We start from the raw sequence: 13,566 nt of genomic DNA, 5'->3' as shown, positions 1-13,566 counted from the left end.
ACAAACCTAAGTCTTACATAAGGTAACAAACAGTACCACCCACAGTATAGCCCATTTAAAACAGGCCTCACTTAAATATTAGGTTCTCAGTTTTCTTGAAAGATGTATCAGCCTGTAGTTAGAAGGGACTCACGTAATGAGAGCATTACTTAGTACATATATACTCATCTTTAAAAAGAAATCAGTTATGTTACATTAAGATGTGGAGAAAAAGTATTTAATCAACAACTTTAATGTAAGAGCAAGAATGAGTAATGGAAATCCAGCTCTTGTAGTAGACAGCATCTACTTGTGGCAGCCAAAGACTTCTTTGCAGTAACTTTTAGCTAGGTTGAGGGATAAAAAGAAAAATGAGATGAACACATTACAATATGATGTAAACCACTGGTACGGTTTTCACAAAAGTGGAAAAGATTTAATCAGTGAATAAATGCTACAAATTTGCCAATCGATTTTTAACTTCCCCTAAATTTATATTTTGATAAGCAATCTCTAAGATTTCAACTCTACAATATTTGATGCACAAAAACACAGAAAAATGTTTTAAGGGAAGAATAAATTATTTTAAGTTAGTCAGACTGTTAAGATATATTTAAAAACCTGTATTCCAGAACAGAAGTCACAGATGACTAACAGAAAAAAAAGAACGCACCTATATCTGGGTAAACAAAGCTACGTAATACACAATTACAATAAATTATTACGGTATAACTTTGGATACTGTTATATATTTAGCCCAGTTTTCCACAGAATAACAAGTGCATGCTTTCTCTCTAGAAAGTGGAAGATGCACTATTGTACAAAGCAAAGATAGCATAGGAGAACTGGGCACTGCAAGAATTGGAGGATAAAGGTTAAATCATTTCATTCAAATCCTTCGAATTCTAATTCCATCAACTCAAAGTTAAGAAGGGCTTTAGTTTTCAAGGGTTATCACATGCATACATATTTGAATACAGGCACAGAAACTCATCATTTTTATTTGGATAACAAAGGGTCTCCAAATTATATTGAAAAATAAATCCTAATTAATATCACTCTTGTAAAAAAAGTTTAGCACACTTTTCACAAATGATTTATGTAAAAGAGAAGAAAATACACATAATTTTATATCTTAAACTCTTTTATTCCCTACCATAGACATTTTGTCTTTTGTTTTCTTTCCGTTTTCTAAAATTTCCAAGTTGTACCTGTGTTTAATACTGCTTTAGTCTGCTAAAGACATTAACTGATTGCTTTTCTAAATCTAAGGATTATATAGTTTTAGTATAAATATATATCACATATTTTCGTAAAATTTTGACAAAACCGAATAAGCATGCCTTGTTTTAAGTCCATGCTCCTTCCACTGTTTATAAAATCTGATTTAATGATCAAAAAATTCTTGGTTGTCACTCTTCTGTTACAACAATCTTCCTTCTGAACTGCCACCCAGTTTTTACATAATAACAAGCAATAAAAAAACCAAAGAAATTATGTTAATCTTAGTTCTTCCTTTCGACACTATAAAATAATGTGAACTTTTTAAAAAATGAAACAAATACATCCAAAACTCAATACATTCAAATGAGCTGAGTTCCTTTAAGGTAGTTTGTTACCTTGGAAGGCCACAGTTCATTCTCCTAAGTATACTGCACTGCTCAAAAAACCTTTAAAACTCTTTTGGGATTGCTTTCAAAGACAGTTGTATACTTTCTGCATTACCTCAAAGTTAGGTGGAAGTTTTGGAAACTTTCACTTGGTGCCAAATAATGGTAACTAAAAATAATCAAGCTTCCTAATACTGTATTTTTTAAAACAACGTATAATCATAAAGTTAATAGTGTCTGTGACAAATTAACTTTGAATGCAATTCTAAAAGAGTAAACCCAGCAGGTTTTGGGCAATGGTAGATTGCTGGCATTAGGAAATAACCTTCCAGCATGATCACTATTCAGAGTAACATTCATTTAGCTGTCTATGTTCTGGCATATTTGTTAAAAGTGAACATTCTGAGAGTTAGTATTCTTTTGAAAAGGAATATCACTCTTTAAAAAAAAAAGAATTTTATTCCTTTAAAGCATCACTGTCATAACTATGCAAGTGTTTTGTTAGAAAGTAGTTCTCCTTACTGTATCAATAAAGACTACTTTTAAAAACTTGAAAGCAAATAACCAGCTTATTTGCCCCCAGGCTTTTTAAAATCATTAACTGAAGATAAAATAATTTGAAATTTCGAAGGTACTAAAAAACAAAACAACAACTCCAAATGTAATAAAAACACATCAAGAACCAAACTACAATTTCTGAGCTGCACTGTTTATTTTGCTGCTTGAAACCTAAGTGACAGTATGCCACTATAATTATGGGGTTTCGTCTAAACCTTTACTACACTGCAGGTACAGAAATATACGGACACATTTTTAGAGAATTGACATTTTGCAAAATGCAGCAAACATTTTAATTTATACATGAGAAAAGGAAGTGTTCAAAAGGGTATGCATTTCAAGTTATTGCAGGTTATTTGTGAGAGAATTTCTGCAGGTAAAACATGTTTAAATTTAACCAACAGTAGCGTGTCAGTGTATTTAAAATCATGACAAAAATCTTCTCTCTGGTCATGTTGCCCATGACAAATTACTATGATGTTGTATGTTTAGGGCAAAATGTCAATACAGCATAAATCCCATTGTATTTTGGTTTTCTTCTGGAGATTAAAGCTGTTTTTCTTGGGATAAATGCAGCAGCAAAACACAAACCAGTTGATCAAAAAAGCACTTCTGCCATAACTCCAATAATTTTCAGGACACATCAACCGACAGTAGTTTTGCCATTCCCAGTTCTTTTAAGGGTTACATCTCTGCACTGTTGCCTTAAGGACGTCTGTAAAAGCTTGTTCTCTGTTAAGCCAGTTTACTGACTACAGCCTGGTTGAGAGAATTTAGTTGGTTGGTCCATTTATCTAGTGCAGTATATCGTGCACCACCCCTCTTCTGATGATCCAGTTCAAGGAGTTGGTTGACTTGATCAATTCGGCCATGAATAGTGCTAGAAATAAATAAATAAGATGTGTCTACAAAAGATTTTCATCAAGCACAGTTTCTGGACTAATGTTTCATAAAATATAGTTTCAACAAATGCAAAAAAAAAAAAAAAAAAAGCAGCTGCCTACATTAAATGAGTTCAGTGTTAGTTTTAACTTCACTGTTATTCAAACTCCAGATAGAAACCAGATTTCAGATACTTTTCATCAGTTTCACTGAAAGAACCATGAGGCATAGATTTATCCAATTAATCAAAGGCAAATATCACCTGTGAAGCTTTAAGCACTGTACTGTTTTTAAGAAAGATGTAATTTCAAAAATGTTATGTACCACATACCTTATACTTAAAAACATACACAAATACTATTCATTAAATAATTCTTTGGCTGTATATAATAAATTCTTCTGAAAAATCATTTAGAACTTTTTCTGAGATATGTTTAATATGCCCATTCATCAAAACCCGTCACACATACATATATATCTCTTCTAATAGAAAACCATAACACAAGGGTGCTTTTTATGAATAATCAATAATCCAATTGCTACCTTTGTCACTATTATTCAAAACTTATGGTACCAAACATTTTGTGATAAGAAATAGTAAAGTACTTACTTATCCAATATGCACTGCACCAGCAAGCTCTCCACATCAGCTACATCTATGTTTAACTCCTAAGACAAAAGACTTGTTATATACTAATTAACACTTTAAAGACTTCATAATTTTACATAATCATTCTAATTTTAATTCATTTCTATCACTTAAAGGAAAATTAGTGAAGAGAAGATTTTTAAACATATTACATTATCATTTCAAAATATCTCCAAGAACACAGGTCTGATGAAGACTTAAATTTTTAACTTTCTGAAGTATATTTCTACAACAATTTTATTGTGGTTGAAGTTAATCCTTCATCAATTATACATTTTAGCCACTACTCTCCCCTACAAATTTTCTCTGTGGGTGAAAGTATCTTTAAAAAGAAATTTAGTGATCCCTAATTTCTTTGTTACAATGTTAAGGCTCTTTTCTGTTAACTCAATTTACGCCAAGAAAACAGAAAAATTCACATTAAAAGTAAAGCCCAGTCCCAGCTACTCAGGAGGCTGAGGTAGGAGGATTGCCTGAGGTCAGGAGTTCAAGACTATAGTGTGCCACACTGTGTCTGTGAACAGACATTGTACTCCAGCCTGGGCTATACAGCAAGACCCTGTCTCTTAAAAAATAAATAAAAATAAATAAAAAATTAAAAGTAAAGCCCTTATGTTTAATTTAAAAAATGTATTATTATAATAAAATGTTACCAAGTTAGAGGGACTCATAAATGGAAGACTGGTATACTGCATTTATAACTATAAATTATAAACACCATTAAAATCCATGAATGTAAGTACCTTAGAAATAAAAGGAATATGTATTCTTGTGTAAGGCTTAATTAATTTTATAAGCACTTGTGTTCTGATGTTTCGCAAAAGCTCTGAAAGACAAAAAATTAAAGTAACATTTTATTTAAGTTTGTATGATATCTTTATGAATCATTATGTACTCCTAATTATCTTCTCAAAATACATTTTCCTGCTTGGCAAGGATATAAAGTGTTTAGATTTTAAAATACCTGGGTCAATGGATGCACAGTATGATCAATTGCTGCCTATCCCATAACTTCTTGTTCCCACCTCCTTGATTTTGTTGATGTTGACAGTCTACTAAAATATTACCTTGCCTTCTCAATATTACACTACTTTGTCCTCAACAGTTAACATACTTTAAGAAGCTCTGATTTATATCAGCCAGCCAAGTTCCTTGTTTCAGACTCTCTCAAAACCTAGAGTACTATATTTCATATAATGCGTTTACAATTTCCTCCAGTTTTGTCTTAAAATTTTTTAAAACCAGGTTGAAATTCATGTACAAGTTTCTACATTTTTCTATATCTATAAACTGCAGTATCATTCTAGGTTCATGTAAGAACTTTTCAAATGTCTGTTGATTAAAAGAGAAAGGAAGATGGGGAACAACAGAACATTACTTCTGATGCGTCTGAAATTTAGTTCCAAATGGTCATTTAAAAACCTTCAAATAGCTCCATAATAGGTGGGAAAATTGGAGCTATAAAAGAGGTTCAAGAACAAAGAGATGATTGTAGTCTTTGGTAATTCAACATAACTTGCTAAAAACCTCATTCACTTACTGGTATGAAACCTTCACAATGTTACCTTATCTTTCACAGTACATACATCTGAGCATTATCTATAGCAGGATATTTTCAAAACTTTTGTTGTCAAAAATAAACCCTAAAAATTAACTTTGAACCTAAGCATCAATAATAAACATGCAACAGCATCTATATTAGATTTTTTTAAAAAGGGACAGTTACCTTAAACAAAATGGACATTATATGTAAACTTGACTATATTAATATGAAATTGGCTAATTTCTTTAAACAGCTTCATAATTTTGAGGAATATCCCATCCAATGACAGCATTTAGAAACATATCTATACTTTGCAATAGACAGAAGAAAAACAGCTTAATGCCATGCAGCTTCATTAAGAAGCATTTGTTTGACAGTGGCAAAGAAAGTAATAGAATCCAGTTGGCAGAAAGAACATACCTTCGATGTGTTCTCTTATGAAAGGATCATCCATGATGTTGCTGTGATTTGTTTTTAGAATCTTTTCAAATTCAGTGATGTCATTATTCTGATAGGCACTAATAGAAAAACAAAAAGTGTAAATTATGTCAAACATGAAGAAGTTATGTATTAAATCAGATAATTCAAAGAGCCTGTTTCTCAATTTTCATATGCAAAAATCTAAATAATGTTATACTTTCTGTCATGGAAATCAGAGTTAAACAAGCATACATATCCTTCTGCCAAAAAAATATAAATTTCCTTTTCATGCTTTCCGTTTTTTAAAAGAAAGATTAAATAAATCTTCTTTTGGGGTTATACACTATATTCATACATAGTTAATTAAAATCACTTCAATATCTTACTTTTGTTAAAAGTTGGCAATAAAACATTTAACGACTATTTAATGTTTGATGTTTCCAAATGAAATTGTGCATTTAATTCCTAATTGTTCATAATGAAAGGAACCGGGTTTCATGTACACTACTACATGAACGGGTGTAGCCGTGTCTTTCAAATAAGAAAGTATATCCTCTGTGTAGGTTATTCAGAAAATGCAGCTTCCTAACTTTTATATTCTAGAAAGCTACCAGCAACTGTCAAAATTTTCAAAAGGAACATTTCTCAAATCTCTCTAACCTTAAAATCTCACTGAGCTATAAAGCAGAGACATCAGTGGCAGATAATTAGTGCCAACTAGGTGTACACACAAAGTCAAGAGTGATGGAATCCCCTGTTGCAGAAGGCCAAAGGCTGATTTATAGTCATAATTCTCTGAGGTATCTAGTATCTCCTCTTGAAATAATTCTGTAAAGCTCTATGGGGATTGCTAAAGGTGCTGAGAAGGAAGAATCCAACCTTCTGGATATGGCACCACTGTCTGCTTTATATGTATCATCAGCTATTCTGCACGCCCTCTGCTAGTGCTTCCATCTGTTGGGTCCCAATGTAACTTCATGTTAGGGGCAGGTGATTCAAGTGCTTCAACAGGAATTATTTTCCTCTAGTCTCCTGGCAACTGACTAGGAAGATAAAATTAGGAAGCATTACTTTCTTACCCACCCCAAATACACTGCTGTAATATACTATATAGGAGGACATATTCAAGCATTGAAAACACTTGCATAAACATTTATATTTGTATACATACGTATTTTAACTGTAAGACATTCTTCCATTTCTTAAGCGGGGTTTTTAAAAAAAAACATCTTACACAAAATTGTGGGACACCATGGGTCACATCATGTGGGTCAAAATTTACCATTAAAATAAATTTTGAGTTCCAATACAGTGGCTTCACTGGAGTAGTTGGATATAATAAATATATAAATATCATTATACATTCTGATGTAAGTCAGATAAAGTTCTCATAAATCAGTCCTTTAACCAATTTTAACGTACTTAGCCAATTTAATTTATATAAAATATAAATGTCTAGGGTAAAGCTTTTCCTCAATATTTCTTTCTAAATTGCTGCTCAGCAATTTAACATTATAAACAACTTTGGTTCTTAGTTAATGTGACCAAATGTGAATGAAATAAACTACCTGAAATAAAGATGAAGTCTTCATCTTTATTAAAAGCATCATAATTAAAAGTAACCTAATTCAACAACCAAATTAAAATAAAGTAGTAAACAATAAAGAAACTGATTTAATGTGGTAACTTAAGGTTTTTAATTCCCAACTGTTCTTAGTCCCTCTAAAAAAAACCCTTTTTTTTTGCAGCCAAAATTAAGGTTTAAAAGTTAAATGAGGACATTTTACACAGAAACTTTAATATCATGAAATAAGTTATTTTCTCCAAGTACATACAATTTATATGTAGGTGACCCATAATTTGCAGTCTAATAGTATTTTCTGTTCCATGAAAAAGTACTATAAATAGAACTTCTGGTCACCTAAATTATTTACATATATCTGGAAAAAAAAAAAAAAAAAAAAAAAAAGCCCTGCTTTATGTCCCTAACTACATTTTTCCAGCTGTGGTAAAACTCAGCTGTACAACTTAAATAAAAGACCTGAAGAAACTTGGTAAATTTCTTATACTTTTTAAATGAATAAACCCCACAAAAACCCTGGGTTCCATTTATTCTATGCCTGGAGGAAAGTTTCTCTTACTCACTAATTCCTTTTGCAAAAATGGGCCTTTTCTTCTAGGTTTTTTGTTTGGTCTTATCTTCCATAATTTTGTTGAATATTAACTGACTATGGTAGGTTCTTCAGTGGTTAACCATCATTACGAATCATTCAATAAATCTTGGGTTTCTTACCAGTACAACCCTTCTGCCACCCCATACTCCACCTCAGAAAATTATCCATTGTAAACATTTTAAAAAATACTTCCATCTTGTCATTGAGAAAATATATGAGTAAAGAAATACGCTTATGCCGTCTTGTCTTACTGAAAATTCTCGACTCATCTTGGACTAGTTCATAATTTCATTTTGGATTAAGAGAGGTATAGGCAGTACTATTGTGAAATAACATTTTAAGACATCCACAATTTTCCACTGAAAGACGCAGGTGCATGTGTGTGCGCGCAGACAGACAGACACACACACAGATAATAGGAAAACTAAGTAGTGGATACTTTATAAAATCTTGTGGCTACAGAAAACAGCATGTAAATAACTTCAGAAAATAAAAATTCTACAAACTTTTCTAAGAAAATACAAAAGGGCAAATGTTGAATATCAACTGAGTTCTGAAAAGTTTTATCTCTCGCTCCTTTATGAATTGCTTTAAGGAAATTTACCTTAACTGAAATATAAAATCTTACCTTACTAAATTCGTCATTGCTAAAATTTCTGGATCATTTTTGTACGGCTTGGCCTAAACACAGTAAAGAAAAAAATTAACTAAGTATATGTACAAAGAAATAACATTTTAAAAAAAGAAGTAACATTTATTTCCAGATAGCTGATAAGAGAAATTAATAATTAAAACACACGTACCTCCTGTGAGTCAAACGGATTTATTCCCGATTTCATAAGCATATTTGCTAAGACCAAATATTTTAAGCAAGTGGTTCGTCTTGGACTTCCAGATTCATCATAATTCTTGAAGGCTTCAAAAAAATCAGTGTGTGCCTTTTCAAATTCACCTTCTCTCAAGTGCATTTTACCACCACATTCTGTGAAGAATAAGACACGAGAAAATAGGACATTTTCATTCTGTAATAACAAGATTGACCACCTCATAAAGGCCAAATGAAAACTATTTCAGTGCCTCTCAGTTTTTAAATTCTATAACTTGAAGAGTACTGGCCTCAAGGTATACACTGAAGTTCTAAAAAGCAAGAGTTTAATTAAACACTTTGATATCTCCCCACGCCACTGCCCACCCTCTCCAAACCAAACTTGCCTCTGATAACTCCCATAATCAGTGGATGAGGGATGGCAGACTTGATGTGAAGTGACTGTTCATAGAGTGCTTTAAGTTTTTTGTTATTTTTCTGTGCTGTGTACATTTGAATTTCCAAAGCATATATTTCTAATAACTGTGTACCTTTTTTCAGATCATCTTCTCCATCATCAGTCTAGGAAAGCAAATACTTAACTTTAGACAAGAGAGAATTCAGACAGTAATTCTTACTTGCATTAGCCTGGAAATCTTACATTTATAATACTATTTCCATGTGAAAAGGCAACACAAATTTTAATTGGAAGTTACAGTACTAAGAATACCACTTGTAATGGCCAAAAAGAAACTAACACATCCTTTCCACTTTTTAGTTATTAGATAAGGAAAAAGTAGCCAAAGGTTTTTTGTACAGTAGTCCTTCCTTATTCTAAGACCTCCAGTGGATGTCTGAAACTATGTATAGTACTATGTTTTTTCCTATATAGTAAGTCCTCATTCAACACTGTCGATAGGTTCTTGGAAACCATGACCTTAAGCAAAACAATGTACAATGAAATCATTTTTTCCCCTCATCAATGTGGTGTTGAACAAAACAACATTAAATCACAGTTTCTAAGAATCTATTAACAATGTTAAGTGAAAACTTACTGTACATACATACCTATGATTAAGTTTAATTTATAAATCAAGTACAGTAAGACATTAACAATAACTGATCATAAAATAGAACACATAATAATATACTGTAATAAAAGTTATGTGAATGTGATCTCTCTCTCCCTCAACATATCTTATTTTCAGACCACAGGAAATAAGTTGACCACATGAAACTGAAATTGAGGAATGCAAACTGTGGATAAGGGGTGGGGGGACTGCTGTATGTATGAAATGTTTTAATGTTTGTGTTTTTATCTAGGAGATTTATTATTGTCTTCCCCAAATCTTCACAACTGCTTTAGAACCACTTATTCAAGTAAAAAGCCCTTCCTAAGTCCCTTCCACATGCCAGGTGCTGGGTCTATCATGGGGAAATACAAAGTTAAAAACCCCAAGGTTCTTGGTCTCAAAAAGTTCACACTCTAGTAGAAGATTAATCTGTCAGTAGATAAATTACAATATAAATGACAATGACTAGGTGAAGCATAAACCAAGTGCCTAGGAGAATGAAACAGGGACTAACTTTCCTGGAGGACGTCACACGAATCACAAAAAGGTGCTGACATTTGAGCATGCCTTTAAAATTGACCAACAGCCCACGAAATGTGGGCCATGAAAAATAGCAATATGATCAGCAGTAAGATATTCATAAATATCTCACACTGACATACACTAAGCCAAAATTTATTGTTTATTGGGTCTTCAAACTTAAAATTCTGTTTAATTATTCACTAATGAATCATAACCAGAGTAAAACATACAATTTACAAAACAATTTATACATCTAGAGTATCCTTCATCTTTCCCTGAACATACTTCCACCAAAGTACTAAGTAATATAATGCTATTTACCATCCTGATAGCATTTTTCTTACGTTCTTAAAGCAAAACTTCTTCAAAGGATTTTCTCAAATTCCTTATATACATACTGAAAGACCCTCCATCATTCAGAGATGGCTGCTCCAACATTTCCATTTCACAGGGAACTGAACCTCCAGTTGGTTATGAATCAGACTAAAGCATCCTAACAATGTGTAGACAAGAAATAATTCCTAAGTGACTAATCCGCTTTACAAAACTATTGAGTATCTGCAGGTGATTCATTTAGAACAGTCTCTTGATCATTTCTCCCATTCACAGAAATGACACATATTATCATTTAAATAATACTACATGGTGGCAGGGGTGGGGAGGGGTTGGAAAAAAAATAGTACATGGCACTGGAAGAGTTTAAAAATACTTAAAGCAGTATTTCCACATTCAATTTAAACTAGTATTAAATGATGTATTTGGTTAAGACAAAACAGGGAATATAAAATGAAAGCCTGGTTAAAAAGTTATAGAGCCATTCTGTCCTGACCATATGGCTTTTCAAATTTAAAGTAATTAATTACAGAAAATAAAGAACTCAGTACCTGTCACACTAGCCGTACTTCAAATGCTTGATAGCTACACATAGCTGGTGCTACCATATTGGACAACAGATATAGAACATTCCCAGTATCACTTAAAGTTCTGTTGGATAATGCTGCTAGGATTCATATAAATCAGAATATAAAAATATCTTTATTACACATGCTTATAATATCCTGGCTCTGTTTTCATAGGGTATATAACTACATATCAATATAATAGTCAAGTATTACAACAGGCCTGTTTGTTTATTGATACTTGGTACCTCATTACACAAAGAATAAAGATTGAGGGGCCAGGCATGGTGGCTCACGCTTGTAATCCCAGTACTTTGGGTGGCCGAGGTGGGTGGATCGCGTGAGCTCAGGAGTTCAAGACCAGCCCGGGCAACACGGCAAAACCCCACCTCTACAAAAAAATACAAAAAATTAGCTGGGCATGGTGGTGTGCGCTTGTAGTCCCAGCTACTTAGGAGGCTGAGGTGGGAAGACTGCTTCAGCCCAGCAGGCAGAGGTTGCAGTGAGCCAAGATTGCACCACTGCACTCTCCAGCCTGGGTGACAGAGCTAGACCCTCTCTCAAAAAAAAAAAGAAAAAAAAAAAGGTAATTTTATAACTTATTTTCTAAATTTTATTTTTGGGATAATGCTTAAACAAAAACATCCCTAAACAATACTTTGAATATAATTATTATTTTTGGGATAATGCTTAAACAAAAACATCCCTAAACAATATTTTGAATATAATTATTCATTATACTTTTATTATGAAGAAATATTCAGAAAAAAATAAGGGAAAGCTACCTGGCAGGACTGATGTAACTGGCGTAAAATTTTTTGAAGCTTTCCATATTCCTCTCGTTCTAAATATAATTTTCCAAGCTGCAAGAAAGCAAACTTATTAAAATCAAGATTTCAACAGAAGATGTGTATCTTCAGGAGACTTTATTAAAAACACCCACCCACTTTTCAAAAGAAAAGTGTAAGTAATTATAATTGTTACCTTTGTGTTTGTCTTAAACCACAGTCTATCATTCTTAGCATCTTTCAAAGCTTCCAGTGTTGTTTCATAGAATTCCTGCAGTAAATCCATCTGACATAAAAAATCAGAATTCTATAATTGTAAACAGCAAATTTGTACCTGTTAATAAAGTTAATTTGAACAAACTAAAAGTGCATCTTTGAACTTTAATACACATAAGATACACTACCTGTATCTTACTGAATGTCTTCTACAGTCCAAAAAATTAACAAACTGAAGCAAAATACAGACCAAATTTACAAGTGCCATGATCGGTTGTTTTATAAAACCCAGAAAATATTTCCCCATATAAACATACTGCGGTAAGTTCTCATGCTGTAATAGTATACGTTTGTCCTTCCCAAACTAATAATTCATTCTGTATTTTATTTTACTTTTTAAAAAGCTAGTCAAGTGAAGCAGTAGGAGTGGAGAAGGAACAAAGTAATCTGTAACTGGTTGTGCTCAATTAGCTGTAAATACCACTCCACTCAGATCAGCCACTCATTTCATATTAACAGCAGTAAATGAAATGTACATAGAACTAGTTGTATTGTTACTAACAGTGTACATCTTATTCACTCAACTCTTATCTGGAGCCTATAATGTGGCAAACACTAAGCATGCTGGTGAAGAAACAAATAAGCTCCTTCCCTCAAAATTCTTCTATAAATGTGACTAAGTAACTCAACTGCATAGCTTTTAAGTCACTGGTAAACCATGGAGGTGTGTGGAAAGAAAAGTCTAGTATAATTTTAGCTATGTCTAATCACCACCAATTCACCAATCTGTGTGGCATTTTTTCATGGAAATCATTATTTGTTTTACATCTTGTTAAGTTCCCTTGCCCACCCCCTTCCCCCTACTTCTGGCTTTGCCTTTGTTTGAATATCTAATTCTCTGCTTAACTGGATCAAGAAGAGGACTGTAAGAGCAGGAAAATTTCACATTTTCAGAAAACACCATCTATTTATGCATGACTACTGATGGCATATTGAATAGAACTGAGTACCGCCCACCCAGTATCTGTTGTTACTTTCAAAAGACAAAAACCTTACATGTAACAGCACATAGAGCATGCAGTCCTGAAGTTTCAAAATCACTTGATTCCCTCTCCTTGCTCCAATTACTGGCATAGTATTTATAAACAGTGTACCAAATATCTTTTGATGACACTCGTTTTTAAGAGTTGGAAAACATTTCCCCACTTTAGGAAAGCTCCACGATATATAACTTAACTCTAGAATTAGTGTCGTTAAGTGTTAATATTCTAACAAAACATGTAAGTTTACCTTCCTCTATTTGCATTACATAAAATTTAAATATAAAGAGTAGAAACTGCCTGAAAAAAATGACATCTAGTAGAAAAGACATTAAACGAGGCGATTTTGATCTGAACATTCTTTGATCATGAGTACAAAAAAATCAAATATTCTAAGAAATACTAAAT

General features: G+C 32.6%; 1 protein-coding gene across 2 annotated transcripts in view; it reads right to left on the bottom strand.

Annotated features, from left to right (window-relative positions):
• Positions 1-216: 216 nt before the first annotated feature.
• LOC101016309 (COP9 signalosome complex subunit 2) overlaps positions 217-13,566 on the bottom strand; it is a 32,924-nt gene continuing 19,574 nt past the window's right edge. Inside the window, exons 5-13 of one of the 2 annotated variants that reach the window (XM_003900907.4) lie at positions 12,099-12,209; positions 11,900-11,977; positions 9,028-9,202; positions 8,619-8,797; positions 8,444-8,496; positions 5,642-5,739; positions 4,422-4,504; positions 3,640-3,698; positions 217-3,027 (exon numbers count right to left, since the gene is read on the bottom strand). In XM_003900907.4, the coding sequence (XP_003900956.1) occupies positions 2,883-3,027; positions 3,640-3,698; positions 4,422-4,504; positions 5,642-5,739; positions 8,444-8,496; positions 8,619-8,797; positions 9,028-9,202; positions 11,900-11,977; positions 12,099-12,209 (981 nt within the window). In that variant the 3' untranslated portion in view covers positions 217-2,882. The remainder of the gene's footprint in view (positions 3,028-3,639; positions 3,699-4,421; positions 4,505-5,641; positions 5,740-8,443; positions 8,497-8,618; positions 8,798-9,027; positions 9,203-11,899; positions 11,978-12,098; positions 12,210-13,566) is intronic. The other variant, XM_003900906.4, reaches the window with a different exon arrangement.

This window comes from Papio anubis, chromosome 7 (assembly GCF_008728515.1).
Source record: "Papio anubis isolate 15944 chromosome 7, Panubis1.0, whole genome shotgun sequence".
Lineage (NCBI taxonomy): Eukaryota > Metazoa > Chordata > Mammalia > Primates > Cercopithecidae > Papio > Papio anubis.
This window is presented reverse-complemented; position numbering and strand designations above follow the sequence as displayed.